At 45.9% G+C, this 18,162-nt stretch overlaps 1 protein-coding gene across 1 annotated transcript in view; it reads left to right on the top strand.

Annotated features, from left to right (window-relative positions):
* PARN (poly(A)-specific ribonuclease) overlaps nt 1-9,368 on the top strand; it is a 149,767-nt gene extending 140,399 nt beyond the window's left edge. Inside the window, exon 24 of the mRNA XM_070412948.1 lies at nt 8,358-9,368. Within this exon, the coding sequence (XP_070269049.1) occupies nt 8,358-8,410 (53 nt within the window). The 3' untranslated portion in view covers nt 8,411-9,368. The remainder of the gene's footprint in view (nt 1-8,357) is intronic.
* Nucleotides 9,369-18,162: the final 8,794 nt, after the last annotated feature.

An 18,162-nucleotide genomic window follows, 5' to 3' on the forward strand; every position in this document is an offset into this window, starting at 1 on the left:
GACGGTTAGTCCATTTTGGTATCTTCTCTCTCCTCCATGGGTTAGAGGTTTTGCTGATGTGCTTAAAGTAGCCTCCATATTTTAAATGTACATTTAACTTTGCACAGAGGCCTACTCCTACATGTATTATTTTCGGTAACAGATTTTTCACTGTTCCCACGAAAACCCAGGCAACCTGGATTTCTCTCCGAAGCAGAATTATATAAGGAGCAAAGGAAACAGGAAATTAGCACATGTTGAGAGCTTACTATGTGCTAGATACTGTAGTAGGAGTTTTTCTCTTTCCTTATTTAATTTCATCCTCACAATAGCCCAGACGTAGGGAATTGCCATCAGAAACATATGCAGGTCCATGTAGCTGCTAGTAAGAAGCAGATCCAGAAGGTGAGCCCCAGCCCACCTGAAGCCGAAACATCCTCTGTCATTCAGACATGCTATGGAGGATCCATGACCTAACTCAGCCCTTCATGCCCAGACCCTATACAGGGCTAGAGTGGGAGGAAGGGGCTTGCTTGTCAGATCCGGCCATAACCCGATGAGCAGCAGTTACAGTGACAGTAATTATAGCTGCTGCTCACTGAGTGTTTGCCAAGGATCCAGCACGACACCTAATGCTTAACAGAAATTCTTTCATGTAAATATCTGAGGTAGTCATCATGGGCCCGTTTACAGTTAAGAAAACAGAAGCCTAAAGGATTACTGACTTGCCCAGGGTCATGGAGCAATTAATTCTGTCTTATAACAAAGCCGGTGTTTGTAAGCACAGTTATGTATTATCTGTTCGGGGAAGAAGGCCCAGCTACTTAGATGCCATTATTCCCTGTTCCTTATCTGTTTACATCATGACAGTCGCCCTGGTCAGCAGGCCCAACAGCCAAACTGAAGGAAGGTAGTAAAGCAGTGGAACGTGATTCATACCCAAGCTAGGAACTTGTGTTTCAGTTCATTCCTTTGTTTGCATGTGGTCAAACTGACTGTAGGAAGTTTTCTGCATCTCAGTATTAATGAAATCAAAGAAGTGACAAAATGTCACATAAGCTTTTTTACAATATGCTGATGCCTAACTTAACTGAAAACTTTAAACTCTGATTGGAAGGCTGGAGTGTATATTTGAGCTATCTCCTTGAATTGGGGTGTCTCCCTTTACTTGCCTCCCATTCTTTCCTTAAAATAAGTTTTTGAGAAGTTCTTAATCTGTAACATACTTCGTCTTCATCTGTAATACCTTGTTACTGCTGCTGATTTATACCTGCTCAACACATGTTAAATATTAAATGTTAGCACGACTTTTAGCGATCACTCTGAGCATGATGCGGGGGTGGCGGGGAGTGGCGGGAGGGCTCCCTTTTGAATTTTTCAGCTTAGCTGTTACTTCTCAGGGGCAAGATTTCAGGTTTTTTTTTTTTCTATCTCAGCATAATCTTAAAGATATTAAAATCAAAATACCTAGTAATAGACTGCATTAATAGATTAGCTCCTTTTATAACTTTTGTTTTAAATGAAAGCTTTATATGAGTTATTTGGGGTTTTGAATTTATAATACCATCATTTAAATAGTTTTTTCCCCTCTCCCATTGACAGTAAAACTGTAACTGCCACAAGATGTGAGCTAAAAAAAAAAACACGATAGATTTTGTACTTCATTGTCAGTCAGAGAGAGAAACATCTTGACAACTTTGAATTGAACCACAGAACTTGAGAGAATTTAGCTTTCTTTTGGAGCACCGCTCACCAAGTTGGACCTAGCAGTGGCAGGGCAGAAGTTTAATGGATTCTTTTCTGTTGGTTTGTTTTAGCATTTGGTTCTGGTCGTATTAGCAGGATGCAGGTCAAGCGATTAGGTGCGGAATCTGTGGAATCAACCAACTTTATTGCTTGGTGACTTTAATAAGGTCCTGCAGTAGTGAGAGGACCAGGTTCAGCCCCTGTGAAGGGTCTGTCTTCAGCTCTCATGTTCCAGAGCTGTGAGGGCCTGGTTGGGTGTTGGCGGGAACTGTGCTGGAGTGTTTGGAGTGTGGGAAAGTCTGTCTCAGAGACAGGTTAAGGCATCAAGTCTGAGCTCTGCTGTTGTGGAGAGAGTATCTTGGCAGGTGCTCAGGAGATTCACAAAGGTGTGTTGGGTGCCCAGCACTCTCAGTGAGGGCATGAAAACATAAAACATTGCTTCATTTGTAGGGAATTTTCTCTTTTCCAAGGAGAACATAGCAGAAAGTAAGACCACAGAATGTCGTGTATTGTGGCAATCCTGGGACAAAGGATGCTCGATAAACCCCACACAAAACAGTGCCATTTTCCTTAGTTATACATAGTAATATCTAAAGTACACGAAGAGTTAAATATTAGAACCCTTTCTAGATAACAAAATGACCCATTTAAGTTTAAATAATATACCAGACATTGTACTAGAAACGTCCTTTGTTACCTTGTTTAGCCCTTTGAAAAACCCTATCAGGTACATATTCAATTTCTATAGGAAACCAGGGCTCAGAGAGTTATCACCTGGCCAAGTCAAATATAACGGGGGGTGGGGGGGGGGGGGGGAGTTGGGGAGACTGTTTGATCCAGAGCTCACACATTGCACCACAGGAAGCAGAGGGTTCTTTATGTACAAACATGAGGATTTCTGGCAGTTGTTCTGGATCAGAAACAATTACCAACCTGGACTTTCAGATGATGAAGTCGTGATAAAATCCAATGACCACTCCCCTTTGGAGCTTCTATTTTATGCACATATTATGTACTTAGTAAATATTTTTCTCTTAGGTTTTGCTGTTTCTATCCTATTTTCAGGAAGCAAATATATAATGTAAGCTCCCTTCTTTTATATTTATTATGATTAGTGTAGATTGATTGTGCTGTCTACTTTTCCTCTGCAGAATTCAAGGCACACAAAGGAAAACAATCCTGTGTGCCATTTATGCTGGAATAAACTGTCTTTGGGAAATGGTCCCAGGCAGTGTTTAATGGATGGGCTTCCGTAGCACACTTGTTCTGGATGACTAAGTGGAGAGTGTCCCCAGGGCCTGGAGAAACCCCAGGCTCGCCTGTAGGCTGACAGTAGTTGCCTGACGCTGAGCAGACTGGCTATTCAGAATACTGATGGACAGTCCAGGGCCCGAGGTTCCGTAAGCACCCTGTTAGGCAGTGGTCACGGAGGAATGCCAGAGACATGGACCGTTCGTATTGACTGTTCTGTCAGGATAGAGACATTGCTCCAAGTCTCTCTTCCCCCCTTGCATTTAAAACGACACATTACACCTTTGACTTTTTGCCAAGAACCGTGAGTTTCACTGGAGTCTTGACTAGTCTGCTGAACTTTTCAAGCTCAAAGCCATAGGGTCGGAATATAAAAATTTAGAATCTTCATAGAGCAGCAATCTCCTCATACTATTATAGGTCTCCTTAGAGTCAGAAATGAGATCTGCAGTTGCTGCTGTTGGTCACCTGAGTGGACCAGGCTGGGAAAGTCCAGCGACCTCCCCAGGAGCTTTTTAATTACTCAAAGTGTGGTTTCCACCTTAAGTGTGGGAAGTGAGATGTGTGCTGCTCTGGGCTGTGGGGCAGTTTGCTCAGTGCATTTTTGTGCCCTCCCCGTTCCTCCTGGCAACCCTTCGGTACCCCCACAAACCATCCAGGGGGAGCTTCGCCTGCTGGGTGTGGGAAACCACCCTTTGGAGCATTTCCTAAGGAGTTAATAACTTTCTATGGCACCCCAAAGGATCTTCCCAAATACAGAATTCCGCTCTGTAGATACCTTGGCATATTTCCAGTGTACCATGTAGCTTTTAGATTGTTTTGGATTCACCTAAGGTCAGAGATGTCTTACCTCTCGGAGTTCCTTCCTCTCCACTCTGGTTAGTTGAAAGATAAATAAGCAGAAACAGTCACCTATTGTGTTGACCACTTTTTAATCTCTGTTGTTGTTTTACTTATTAAAAATAATGTGCTTACTATGAAAATCTGTAAAGTGAAGAAAAATAGAAAGTTACTTGATAGTCTGTTCATGTGTTTTACTCCACCTCTCACTGGGGATCCAGCCCACAACCTGGGCAAGTGCCCTGACCAGGAATTGAACTGTGACCTCCTGCTTCATAGGTCAACACTCAACCACTGAGCCCCTCTGGCCGGGCTCCACCTGTCATTTTTTTAAAAAATATATATTTTATTGATTTTTTACAGAGAGGAAGGGAGAGAGATAGAGAGTTAGAAACATCATTGAGAGAGAAACATTGATCAGCTGCCTCTGCACACTCCCTACTGGGGATGTGCCCGCAACCAAGGTACATGCCCTTGACCAGAATCGAATCTGGGACCCTTGAGTCTGCAGGCTGATGCTCTATCCACTGAGCCAAACCTGTTAGGGCTCCACCTGTCATTTTTATACATCATTGGCATCATACTCTCTGAAAGTTAGTATCCTGTTTTTTCTCCATTAAAAAAACAACTATTGGCCAAATAATTTTTTTATCAGCATAATGTTTTATATTATATTTTTGTTGTCTTTTAAAAACAACATTCCTAATATCTTTTACAGGACAGTTTTTAAAAATATAATTTATGTACAATAGACGTAATCACTTTTAGATGTACAATTTGATTAGTTTTGACAAATCTGTACATTTATTTCACAATCACTATGATTGATATAGTCCAGGTCTATCATGCCCCTTTGTAGTCATCCCTGCCTGCATGCCTAGATCCTGACAACCACTGATATATGCTTTCTGTCACTGTGATTTTGCCTTTTTCAGAATATCATAGAAATGGAACCAGACAATAGGTAACCTTTCATTTAGTATAATGCATTTGAGATTCATTCATGTTGTTGTATGTATTTGTGGTTTATTCCTTATTGCTGAATAGTATTCTGCTTTATGGACATATTGCTGTTTATTTATCCACTAATGGCCTGGTGTATGGATTCGTGCACATTGAAAGGAAATTAATTAGAAGAAATATTTTAATAGCGCTATTCACCCTTTCTATATAATAGAAGTGTCAGAGGTACGTTATGCCAATAGTTGGTCTTCAGACATACTCTGTCGACAACACCCGCTTTCTTTCAGCTTCAGAATGTCAACAAAAACAACCAAATTCACAATCGACAATGACAGATCAAAACACATGCATACGATTGGCACCAGTGAGAGCTTTATATGTATCGCGCATGCGCGAGTCAACATTTATTTTTAAATTGCCAGTGCGCATCATATGTACCGGCCGTTTGGTTGGTTGGATGGATGGACGGTCGGTCATTTAGTCTTTTATATATATGGGTTTTGCCAGTTGGCATTTAGATTGGTACCGGTTTTCGGCTACTAAGAATCAAGCTGCTATAAACATTTAGGTACAGGTTTTTGAACGGACTAATTTCATTTCTTTTGAGACAATACCTGGGAGTAGAATTGCTGGGTCATATGGTAAGTGTATGTTTGACTTCATAAGAAACTGGCACACCGTTTGCTAAAGTAGCTGCACCATTTGCATTCCCACCAGCAGGGTAGGGAGGACCCAGTGGCTCTGTACATTGACAAGTACTGCTATTGTCCTTCTATAGCCATTCTGATGGGTATGTAGTGGTACCTCATTGTTGCTTTGATTTGAATTTCCCTTATGACTAATTGATGTTAAGTATCTCTTTATGTGATGATTTGCCATCCCAATCTCTCCTTTGGTGAAATGTTTGTTTATATATTTGCCCCCTTTTCCCTCACTGAGTTGTTTTCTTCTTATTCAGTTTTGAGAGTTCCTTATATATTCTGGATACAAGTTCTTTTGGGTGTTTTAAAAAATCTTCCAAACTTTTCATATTCTGTGTGTGTGTGTGTGTGTGTGTGTGTGTGCTTTACAGAGTTTTTAAAATTCTCTTAACAGTATTTTTCAAGTAGTAGAAGCTTTAAATTTTAACAAAATCCAATTTATCAATTTTTCTTGCATTATGCCTTTGGTATTATATTTAAGAAATCTTTGCCTAACTCAAGATTGCAGTGATTTTCTCCTATGTTTTCTTCTAGAAGTTTCATAATTTTAGGTTTTACATTTAAGTGTACAATCCATTTTTAATTAATCTTTGTAAAGGATGCAAGGTATGGATTGAGGTCCATCATAGTAGGAGGCAGATGTCCTTAAGTATCTCTTTTAAAAAAGAAAAATGGTTCCTAAATAATTTATGCAATCTAGTAAAACAGGACTGTGAAGATGAGTTCCATGGAAAATGCTCCTTACCCACTAGCTCTGAGACTGATCCTTGGGCAATCCACAGTGCTCTCTTTCTGGAAAGTGCTGGAAAGAACACCAGCCGTGACCCCCAGTTCGCCTGTGTCTGGGTCTTCTTTAAGGTTCCTAAAGTTCTGGTTCCTCTGTACATAGTCTTGTTCAGCAGCTGCACATTTAGACAGTGAAAATTAGCATCTCTCTGACAGCAGGCTGTTGGCTTCCTGGGAACAATCATGCTCAATGTTGGGCTCCTTACTGAAAAGGGGAAGGGACCCAGTGTGTATGAAAAACTTGCTCTGTGCTGGGAACTTTGCTACATCCCAGAGTCCTACATGGCATAAAGTAGTAGTCAGTCCATCTTATAGATGAGACAATGAAAGTTGTTCTAAGTCATCCAGCTAATAAAATGGGCAAGCCAGATTTGCCCAACACCAAAGTTCTTTCCATCATTTCTCACTAGATCTTCACAGAGTCACTACTGTATATTTGGTGGCATGCCACCTACTCACACATGTTCCCATCCATCTAATGGCAGGTGCTACTTTAAGTATGACAGTGCAGTTGCTTTTTAGTCATTTACCTTCCCCTGCCTCCCTTGGCTAGTTTTAATTCATTTTAATTCCTCACATTGGACATTGTGACCTTTACCTTTATAGTGGCTAATTGGCTGCTATTTCTTTGATGTGAATTATAAAAATGCCCTTATTGATATTTATTTTCCTGTCTCCCAATAGGTACTGTTTGAACGTATGAGTGAGAAGGTCAGGCTAGTTAGGTTTATTATGGACCAATACAGCACTTAGTTATTCCAGGGAGGGCAGTGTTTCTGGTTTTTGTTTGTTTGTTTTGTTTTGTTTTTTAAATCTTTGTTCTTTTTATAACGGGATCACATGAATCTTTTTCATGTGCGTCATCTCCAGCCCATCTTCACTCCTCAGGAAAAGTCTTGCAGTCTTGAGAGTCCCAAGGCTTGCATGTTCAACACAGCAGTACAAACATTAGAGTCCCCCTCTCCTGGTCTGCTCCCCCTGTCTCTCTGGATTTTCTCTCAATAAGGGATCGGAAGTGGGATTTCTCATTTTAGCTGAAATGCCCATGTTATTTCAGATGTTCAGATCTCGTTCCTTTTAGGCATTCCTGTCATTACCAGTAGCCAGGCTCAGCTGAGTGATTTTCTACTTTGTGGGACACCGAACCTCATCGCTTCTTAAGAGTTACTCTCCATTTCAGGCATCATCAAAGACCTCTTCTCTTTTGAAATCTTGGAATGTTAGCAGCTGGGGTTGGCTCTGCCCGTTTTCCCTGCCAACCCTGCAGTTATGGCTTAAATAAGGCATGACACCAGCGGTGCAGGGAGGGCCTGGCCCGCTACACTTTCCATTGTGAACACGCCTTTTCCTGACTTAGTTCCCGTTCGCTCCGCTCCGGACATCGGCGCCCCAGGCCCTGACACATCTGTGCAGTTGCTGTTACAGAAAGTGGCATGGATGGAAAAGAAGGGCTTCTCACTTTGAGTTGAAGCTGTTTGTAATGGAAAAGGTTCCTTCAGTCCAAGAAGACCTTAGCCGGTGTCGCTGAGGTCGGAAAAAGCTACTTTGCCCTTTTTGGGATCTCAGAACCCACACTGGTCAGCTTCCCTCCACGCTGATCTCGGTGCCCGTTGCCCACAGATCACAGAAAGCCAGCCTTCCGGGACTCGGCGGGGCTCTTGGTGCTGTAGAAGGATGCAGACTCCATCTCAGCCACTCAGCCTCGCTGAGCCTCTTCTTGCATCTGTGAAATGGGGATATTTGTACCATCGTGAGGGCTTTTCTGAGGAGTAAATGACCTAAGTGCTCAGCATGGTGGCTAGCAAAGAATATGGTGTGTGTGCCACTGGGAGATGTTGTAAGTGTCTACGTGTTAACTCCTGTAAAATGACAGAGGCGAGGCAGCCGAGTGGGGAGGGAGGCACCTCATAGTCCTATCTGGGATGTGTCTGTGGGGTCCCGCCGTTGGCTGGACACTGCTCTCCATAGACAAGACCTGCCTGGACTTTTCCCGCGTGGCTGTGCAGCTGCCCTGCTCTGTGATGGTGGCTCTGTTCTCCAGGGCCTGCCCTCTCCTCTCCTTGCTCATCTTGTTTTGTCCTTTCCCACCAGGAGGCATCTCGGACAGCTCTGCCAAGCTCTTTGAAGTTCCTGACACGTGGTAGCCGAGGCCTGAGCAAGACAAGTCGCGGTGCTGTCGCTGGGAAGGAACCAGCGGCACCTTGGAAGCCATACCCTATTCAATAAGTGTGGTGTGGGAGGGCTTTGAAAATGGCGTCTCCTGGAAAAAGCTCAGCTTTTGTTTTTGTGGCTGTGTTTTTTTCCTTCCTTTCGATTGTAAACTGCTGACACTCAGCACGGTTGTAGGCTGTTAAGGTGTACATTATTAACCAGTTATTTGTTGCTCATGTGAAACCTTTCCTGTGATGAATTAGCGTGTGTAAGAATCCACCTGATGGGGGGTGTCGACTGTGAAATATGCAGAAAGAGATGACATTCTTGGGGGCTGTGATGACGAGTTTGGGGTTGAACTCCTTCCTGCTTCAAGGGGTTTCCTTGTCTCCTCACGCCCGTACTCCGCAGCAGTCCTAGCACATGGTTACCATCTCCTAGTGGGGAAATAGGTTATGTCTGTCTGCTTCCCACCTTAGCTGCCTGAAAATATGAAGCTTTCAAGCTTATTTTTCCAGTAGAAAAATCTCTACCGATAAAGGAGCTTACCATATGCCTTGGCCTTGGCATATTTATTTAGAGTTATTTTTGCTAAGATGTGAGTTTCTTGCGCTGGGACAAGTAAAGTTAATTTCTGTTTTTACATGTAGTGCTCTGTTCACTTGTCAGTGTGGTTGTCTGCTCTGTGTGGGTGGCTACCTGTGTGTGTGTGCGTGTGTGTGTACCTGTGTGTGTGTGCGTGTGTGAAATCATGGCAAAGCTACGTGTGCCCGCCCTTCCTCTGTCGAAGCAGATCACAACAGAGACGGAACTTTGTGGATCTGCTTCAGTAGATCTGCTTCAGTAGATCTGCTTCATAGAGGTCATTGTTAGATATATAACATTTTTGTATCACAGAAATAATGAAAAATGTATTTCCAAAAGGTGAAAATTAAAGACATTTTCATAGCATTCTGTTTTTTTCCTTTCTTTTTTTTTTTTTTAAGTAAGTGAATGACATATTCAGTTTCTACATAGGTATCATTTCTCTCTAAAGATCAGCCCTGAAAAGCTGTGGTAAGTCACTGGAGCTTTTTTCTCTCTAACCCTATACCAGCCTGTGAGTCAGTCCCTGTGCTGGAGCTGCGCCCTCTGGTAAAGGCGGTGTGGGAGGCCTGCGTCTTTTCCACAGTGGGAGGAATCTGAGCCCTCACAACTGACCGGAACTGCAAACTGGTGTTCTGCGAATTCAGATTTGTAAGACACTTCCCAATTAAGAGCCTCTTAACATTTCCCGTTCTACATCCTCTCCCTTCCGCAGGAGCCTGATAGCCACAAAGTTACAAACCCAAACTGGCCCCCCTTCCAAGCTGTCACTGCTCCCAGCTCAGTGGGGAACAGTAAAGGAAGGTACCAAGGCAGGGGCTTAAAGAGCGTGGCTGGGCTCTGCTGTCATTAAAACTTACAGGGAAAACAGCTCGTACTGGACACTGCTCTTTAACTAGTGAGTAAGAGGGAAAACCACCTAAGATGGTGATTGATTTACATGTGAAAAGTACAAAAGGCCTAATGAGGGTGCCTTGCCAGGACATGCAGATTGAGGGGTGATCTAACCAGCCCCAGGTCTTCAGCGAAAGAGAGATTGGCCTTTTGCCCTAAGGCCGTGGTCGGCAAACCGAGGCTCACGAGCCACATGTGGCTCTTGCCCCCTTGAGTGTGGCTCTTCCACAAAATACCGCGTGTGGGCACACACGTACAGTGCGATTGAAACTTCGTGGCCCATGTGCAGAAGTCGGTATTTTGTGGAAGAGCCACACTCAAGGGGCCAAAGAGCCGCATGTCACGGTTTGCCGACCACTGCCCTAAGGTAATGAAATTCTTCATTGTCCCCTGAAGCCCAGAGCTTCCTGCTCCAAAAGCTTTGCACACAGACAGGTTTGTACCCTGTCAGAGAGGGGCTTGGTGAGGAGTGCTTTTGGGAAAGGACTTCTGTTTCAGCTCCAGCTCTGTGGTTTTGGACACATCATTTACCCTCTCTGAACCTCAGTTTCCTCAATCATAAAATTAGGATAATAAACCTGCTTTACAGGGTGGCTTCGAGAACTCAGATTGTGTAAAATGCCCAGCATGCACAGTGCACAATAAATTGTACTGTTATTTGAAGATTACGCTTTTGATCTGAAACTAGATGTGCTTCTGCAACTAGAACCCACATAGGCATGGTTGGCCTAATTTGGCTTAAAATTAAATACCCAGTGAAGCTCATACATGCCCTGGCCTCTATTTTCCCATCGGTAGCAAATGACTTAAACAGGTGAACTGGGTTGGCTCTTTCCCCCCTCTATACAGACCTTCTAGACAAGTGGTTCTCAACCTTCCTAATGCCACGACCCTTTAATACAGTTCCTCATGTTGTGGTGACCCCCAACCATAAAATTACTTTCGTTGCTACTTCATAACTGTAATTTTGCTATTGTAAACAATATGTAATTATATATATGTTTTCCGATGGTCTTAGGCGACCCCTGTGAAAGGGTCGTTCGACCCCCAAAGGGGTTGCGACCCACAGTTGAGAACCGCTGTTCTAGGCTTTCCCGATGTCTCTTTCGAGCTTTGGTTTTTTGATAGTGAGGCCCAGGGGCATACTGTTGTGATGGGGCTGTGGCTCCCAGGTTTCTGGAAGACTGGCCAAATGGGGGCAAATAGTTTTGTATTTGTCTATCCCACCCCCCCAACATTTTATTATGAAAATTTTCAAACATACAGAGAAGTTGAAAGAATTTATTCAGTGAATATGCATTTACTTACCACCTAGATTGTACAGTTTCCATTTTGCTGTTTGTGTTTTATTATATAAGCCCTAGTGACCCAGTGTATGGATTCATGCACATTGAAAGGAAATTAATTAGAAGGTGGCCGGCGGGGTGGGACTGGGTGAGACAGGCCAGACACACCCTGGAGCCAGCCTCCCGCAGTCCCTCTGGTCCCTCCCCGGCCAGCCGCAACTGGGGTGGCGCTGTGGCTCGAAGGACATCTGTGCAGTGAGCGGGGTCCCTCCAGCAGGTGGGGTCCCTCAGCCTGGCCTTGGATCGGGCTGAAACCGGCAGTCTGACATCCCCTGAGGGTCCTGGAGTGTGAGAGGGCACTCTGCAAAGTTACTGTCTTACAGGGTGTGGAATGCAAACGCAAGTGTGCACTAAACCAGATTCGGGGCCGACAGTGCCCCAGCAACAACATAACCCACGGCCAACATAACCCGTGGCCCCAAGAGGAATCGGGCTCCCTCCTCTCTGCTTTCGGGATGCGTCATCCAAGAACCGCAGCTGCCCAGTCACTGCAGCTCCGCAGCTCCTGCATTGAGTGTCTGTCCCCTGGTGGTCAGTGTGTGTCATAGCTACCAATTGGATGGACACTTAGCATATTAGCCTTTTATATATATAGATTTGTCCATATTCCATCCATCCATGAATACATCATTTCTAAATTGTAAACATCAGTACACTCCCCCTCCCAAATACTCCAGTGTGCTTGTCATTAGTCAGAATTTAATATTTGTTTATATTTGGGCGTCAATGGGGATAAAATTTATAGTGAAATGCTCAAATCTTAAGTGTACCATGAGCCTTAAAACTTAAAGGTTATCAAGCAGCAAATGGGTTTATTCAACAGTAACAGAGGAATTTCAATTCTGGACAAACAAATTATGGGAAACTTAGGCCAGATTAGAGACCAAAAGAGAAGAGGCCCTCTTTTGTAAAGGAAAGGGGGGATTTGGGAGGGGTTGTTTTGAACAAAGGAGGAAAATGAGAGATGGAAGTGATGTGTTCTCATTGGTTGCAGGCAAGAGCAGTTGCTGTTTCTGGCGGAGAGGACATTTTCCTTCTGCTGAAGTATACAAGCTGCGACGAGGGGTAGTGCGGGAGAGTCCTCCACGGCTTTCCAGCTCTATTTTCTTTTATTAAATCTTCACCTGAAGATATTGATTTTAGAGCGAGAGGAAGGTGGGGGAGGGAGAAAGACATCACTTGGTTGCCGATCGAATGTGCAATCTAGGCATGTGCCCTAACCGGGAATCAAACTGGTGACCTTTCAGTGTATGGGATGACGCTCCAACCAACTGAGCCACACTGGCCAGGGCTCTGACTCCATTTTGAATGAGGCTTCCTTTATTCATTTTCACGTGTCAGGATGCAGAACATTACCGTCACCCAGAATATTCCCAAACGCTTCTTCCCAGCCAACCGCTTCCTCACACCCACCCCAGAGGCAACCACCAATCTGAATATTTTTTTAAAATATTTTTTTTATTGATTTCAGAGAGGGATAGAACAGTGGTCGGCAAACTGCGGCCCCTTGAGTGTGGCTCTTCCACAAAATACCATGTGCAGGCGCACACGTACAGTGCGATTGAAACTTTGTGGCCACACTCAAGGGGCCAAAGAGCTGCATGTGGCTTGCGAGCCGCAGTTTGCCAACCACTGGGATAAAAACCTCAATGATGAGAGAGACTCATTCATCGGCTGCCTCCTGCAGGCCCCACACTGGGGACCGAGCCTGCAACCTGGGCATGTGGCCTGATTGGGAATCAAACCATGAGCTCCCTGTTCATAGGTCAGCCCTCAACCACTGAGCTACACTGCCCAGGCGATACATGTTTAGTTTTATAAGAAACTTCCAGATCTTTTTCCAAAATGGTCATATCATTTTATCCTCAAATCATCAATGTATGAGAGTTCCTGTAGCTCTCCTCGTTGGCAACGTTTGGTGTGATCTGGCCGTCCCAGTATATCTCATTGCTGCTTTCCTTTGCAATTGCAGCTTTCCTTTGCAATTCCCTGATGACTAATGGTGATGTTCTCATTGGCCATTTGTATGTACTCCTCTGTAAAGTATCTGTTCAGTTTGCCTGTCTATATTTTACTGGGTTGTTTGTGTCTCTGTTATTAAGTTGTAGGTGTTCATTATATATTCTGGACATCGGTCCTTTGACATAGTTGTTTGGAAAATTTTTAGTCCCAGTCTATGGCTGGCTTGTTTCTTTTCTCTCTCTCTTTTTTTTTCCTGGCTTACTAAGATACACCTGACATATAACATTGTGTAAGTTTAAGGTGGACAACATGATGACTTGATAATACCCATACGTTGCCAAAGGATCCCTACCATAGCCCTAGCCCACACCACCATCACATCACATATCACCATTTCCTTTTTGTGATGAGAATATTCATGATCCACTCTCCTAGCAACTTATTTCTTTTCTTAGCAGTATCTTCTGGGCAGAAGTGTTTAACTTTAATGAAGTCTATGTTGGCAGTTCTTTTCCTTTGTCCTTTCTAAGAAACCACGTTGTAAAGATGCTCTTTCATACTTCTAGAAGCTTCATCGTCCTAGTGTCTGTGTTGAAGTCTGCGGTCCATCTTGAGTTAATCTGTGTGTGTGGTGTGAGAACAGGAGTCGAGGTCCCCTCACTCCATGTGAATACAGTGGGGCCTTGACTTACGAGTTTAATTCGTTCCGTGATGGAGCTTGTAACTCAAATTACTCGTATGTCAAATCAAAAAGTGAACGAGTGAGACACGTGATGCTGGGCTGATGTTGTGGCGTTCACTGTGACATTCGCTGCGCCAGCTAGCGGTGGGGTATCTGAAGCTGGCTCGTAACCCGAATTTTAGCTCGCAACTCAAAGCAAAAAATCGGCCGAGAGACGGCTCGTATCTGGAAAAACTTGTTAGTCGGGACACTCGTAAGTCAAGGCCCCACTGTATCTGGTTATTCTATCAGCATTTGTGGAGGAGACCGCTCCTATTGGATTGCTTCTGGTGCAAAAGTCTGTTGACCCAATACCAAGTGTGGGTCTTGAGTGTGTGTGTCTTTAAGATGTGCTGTTCCTACTGCCAAACAGCTGCACAGACAGGGTGTCATCATTTCTACGTGTGCCGGTCCCACGAGGACAAGCCCTTCTCATCACACGGGGAGGGAAATGCTGTGACCCGCGGTTCCTGCTGAGGCCAGGTCACTCTCTCCTGACCTGGGAAACTCGGGAGTGTTAAAAATAGTGCAATCTTTTGGGATCCTTTTTTTTTTTTTTTAAATCTCATGACTTAAGTTTCATGACTTCAGTTGAAATCTTCTATTACCCAAGTGATTCGTGGAGTAAAGCTATGTGTCCGATTTTGTCGAGGAGGGGAAATAGAATACCTGAAGGCCAGTGTGTGTTTCTCCTGGTTGCCAGCCATCCTCGCCATTTCTGTCTCGGCCTGCTGCTTTTTCTAGTCATGCTGGAACCTGAACTTGAGAAAGCTTTTGGTGCGGCTGGGCCTGGTGAAGCCGGAGAGGGTCTTTTAAAAATGGAAACATTTGAGACAAGATAATCCCCATCAGAAAAGAAAGGACGACAACAAAAAAAAGAGCCCTTTTATTAGGGAGGGGGAGGACTTAATATTTCACAAGAGAAGAAATTGAACCTTTTTGTTGTTGTTCTTGTTGTTAATCCTCACCTGGAGATATTTTCCCCGTTGATTTTTAGAGAGAGGGAGGGGAAAAAGGAGAGAGAGAGAAACATGGATGTAAGAGAGAGAGAGACACACATCGATTGGTTGCCTCCTACACACCCCACCCGGGGCCCAGGAACAAACTGCAACCCAGTTACATGCCCTTGAGTGGGAATCGAACCCAGGACCCTCTGGTGTGCAGGCCAATGCTCTAAGCACTGAACTACACCAGCCAGGGTGAAATGGAATCCTCGCGGCTATTTTTTTAAGGGAAATATTAGACCAGAGGCTTGAAGCCAAAGAACCTTGCCTGGGTGTGCGAACTGTGGACTTGTGCAGATCCATGCCCGGCTTGTGTGACTTGTCCACGGAAACGTCTTGCCATATTTCTGAGACCAGCCAGAGGACGGGTCACCAGCCATATGGCGCTCGCCTCCCTCGCACAGGACGGGTGGGTGGGGAACAGCACTCCTCCATCCAGCTTGCCTGCACAGGTGCTCTGAGCCTAGACGGTGGAGTCTTAGACTGAGAGTGGTTCCCTACCACGTTCCAGTTGGCGATAAGGAACATAAAATCTCTCCCCACACCTTCCCTCTGTGTACTGGAGTCCCGTTGACCCAGAGTCTTATTTTCAATACCCAGAGGCTGGGAGTTCAGAGCCCTTCCATTTACTCAGGAAGGACTAATCTTACCCAACAGGTTGGCCTGCATTTGTTGAACGGGGTAAACATCCAATGGCCCCTCGGAACGCGGTGTCTACAAGTTACCTTGACAATTGAGTGTGACTCAGAAGCGTAGGCTCTTGCCTACTTTTGGAGCCTGGGTCTAAAGGGCGGGGGGGGGATGGAGGGTCCTTTGTGTTTTGTTGTTTTCACGACACCCGGTAATTCTCCATTGTCCAGCTGACTTCGTCTTCTGCGTTGTGCATGAATCAGCAAGCACGCAGGTCCTGGTGGGTAGCGTGAGAGAATAGCCATCTCACGCAGCCTCAGAGCCCTCATTGTCTCCCTTTTCCATTCGCTCATTTCCATGTAGACTCCTGGAAGAGTTTCCATTAATCACAGGATGGAGGAACCCGCATGTTGGAGGCAGCTTGCTGTGGGCACAGCCTCTGCCTGGTGATGGCCCCGGGCTGAGCTCGTTGTCAGCGGATTCAGTTCCCTCCGCTCACTAACTCCCACAGAGAGCAGCCGGCCACTCTCCTCAGTCACTGAGCTGCCAAGGTCACAGGCAGCACCCACAGGAACTGAGCACCCACAGAGGCCTTTAGCCAGCTCATGGCATTTCCCTTGTCCCCTTTCACTAAGAGAAAACAAGAGCCTCCACCTCATAATCCCCCCCGCCCCGAACTTTCCATTTTAATGTACACTCACCCTCCAGTGTTTACTCCTTGCTTTTGAAAGTGGATTTTCTTCTCCACTGTGTGTGTCTTCTGTAATAATAACAGGAAAGGTATTGGAGCAACACTCTGAGCGCTGCACGGTGTTTGAAGTGTAGGTACTGCCATCCCCCCCTGAAGATAAACTGAGGCCCAGGCGGGCTCAGCCTCTTGCCCTGCAGATCATGGTCAGTGGCAGAGCTGGAAGTCAAACCTTAGAGGTCTGTCCCTCACCAAGACTTGGTATTGACATGCCCATCCGAAGGGCGACAAAGACATGACAGTGGAGACGTGCTGAGGGACTTGGGGGGTGGGAACCCCTCTCCATCCCCGAGTCTCACTTGTGCGTGTACTGACTATGTCAGGAGGCCGGGCTCTGGGTCGGGCCCAGATCCCCCTCTGCACTCCCTGCCCACCCCCAGCTGCAGAATGGAGAGCTCTGCACAGACCTGCAACCTCTCCTCAGTCCCACAGGCCCTCAAAGGCTCTGTCCATCTCAGACTTCCCTCAGGGACAGCTTCCCAGAAGAGGGGATCCCAGCCGCTGGGAGCAGACACATTGAAAGGCTCTCAATTGCCTGGCCGGCGTGGCTCAGTGGTTGAGCATCGACCTATAAACCAGGAGGTCACAGTTCAATTCCCGGGCAGGGCACATGCCCGGGGTTGCGGTCTCAATCACCAGTGGGGGGCATGCAGGAGGCAGCCAATCAATGATTCTCTCTCATCATTGATGTTTATCTCCCTGTCCCTCTCCCTCCCGAAATCAATAAAAAATATATATTTTTAAAAGGCTCTCAATCTACATTGCCAGATTGCTTTCCAATTTGCCCTCCTCCCAGAAGGCTATAGACCCTGAGTATGATGTCCAAAGCACTCGCCTCATGAGCCAGCTAATCATTTCGCTCACAGAGGACGCCATGGAGGCCCAGCGCGGCGAGGACACACCCGGCCCTGGACGCTCCTGTTCCCAGCAGCAGCACCTGAGAACTTGTTAGAAATGTAAATTCTTGGGCCTCACTCCAGTCCCACTGAGTCAGAAGCTCCAGGGTGGGGCCGGCAGTCTGGAAACCAGCCCTGCAGGTGTTCTGGTTGCTGCTCAGGTCTGGGAGCCGCCGGTCTTGGGAACGCTGCCTAGACTGCAAGAGAAATGCACGCACTTATTACACACCAAGGGCAAGGTCACGTCCATCCCCAGTCACGTGAGCAGCGGGCACCTCTGAGCTCGTTCGTGTCTTTCGTTTGGACTATGGGGATCATGTGGAACATGTCACTCTTTCTCTAATGTCAGGGTCTTGCTCTCATGGAGGCTTGTTCTTCAGACTTAGAGGGTTATTATGTGCCCGACGTATTATCATCATCCCTTTTGTCCCCTCGGGAGGGGAGAGGAGTGCTCAGAGTGGTTGAGAAGCATCCTCAGCTCTCAACCTAGTGAGTGGCAGGCCTGAAATTTGAGCCCTGGGTGTCCACACTGCCTGAGAGAAGGAGTTGAGGTAATAATGTGGGAGTCTTTCAGATGTTACTGTTCTGGAATCTTCTGAAGCTGTCTTAAGAGCCTTGAGAAAGTGGCTTCCCCAGCTGCTTCTAACCTCGGGCGCCAACGCACCAACGCCGGGCTTGGGCACAGGCAGCTCTTGTCTGGTTGGCAGGTTAGTGGTGTGATCTCTCATTTCCCACCACCTATTTCAGTCCAACTCGGAGGGATTGCTTCTGGAGGGTTCTGGCTCCAAGCATCCCCTGGCAGGCCAGTGTCTCGGTTGTACATCACTTGCCCATGACACTTCATATGGCGAGGTCTCCAATCCTGTCTCAGATGACAGCTGGGGACCAAGGGCACTTGGAAGGGCTGCAGGGCTGGGGGCTGGGGGGCTGGGGGCTGGGGGACTGGAAGCTGGGGGCTG

This window comes from Myotis yumanensis, unplaced genomic scaffold (assembly GCF_028538775.1).
Source record: "Myotis yumanensis isolate MYYU_CA2020_CCGP unplaced genomic scaffold, mMyoYum1.0.hap1 SCAF_4, whole genome shotgun sequence".
NCBI classification, from domain to species: domain Eukaryota; kingdom Metazoa; phylum Chordata; class Mammalia; order Chiroptera; family Vespertilionidae; genus Myotis; species Myotis yumanensis.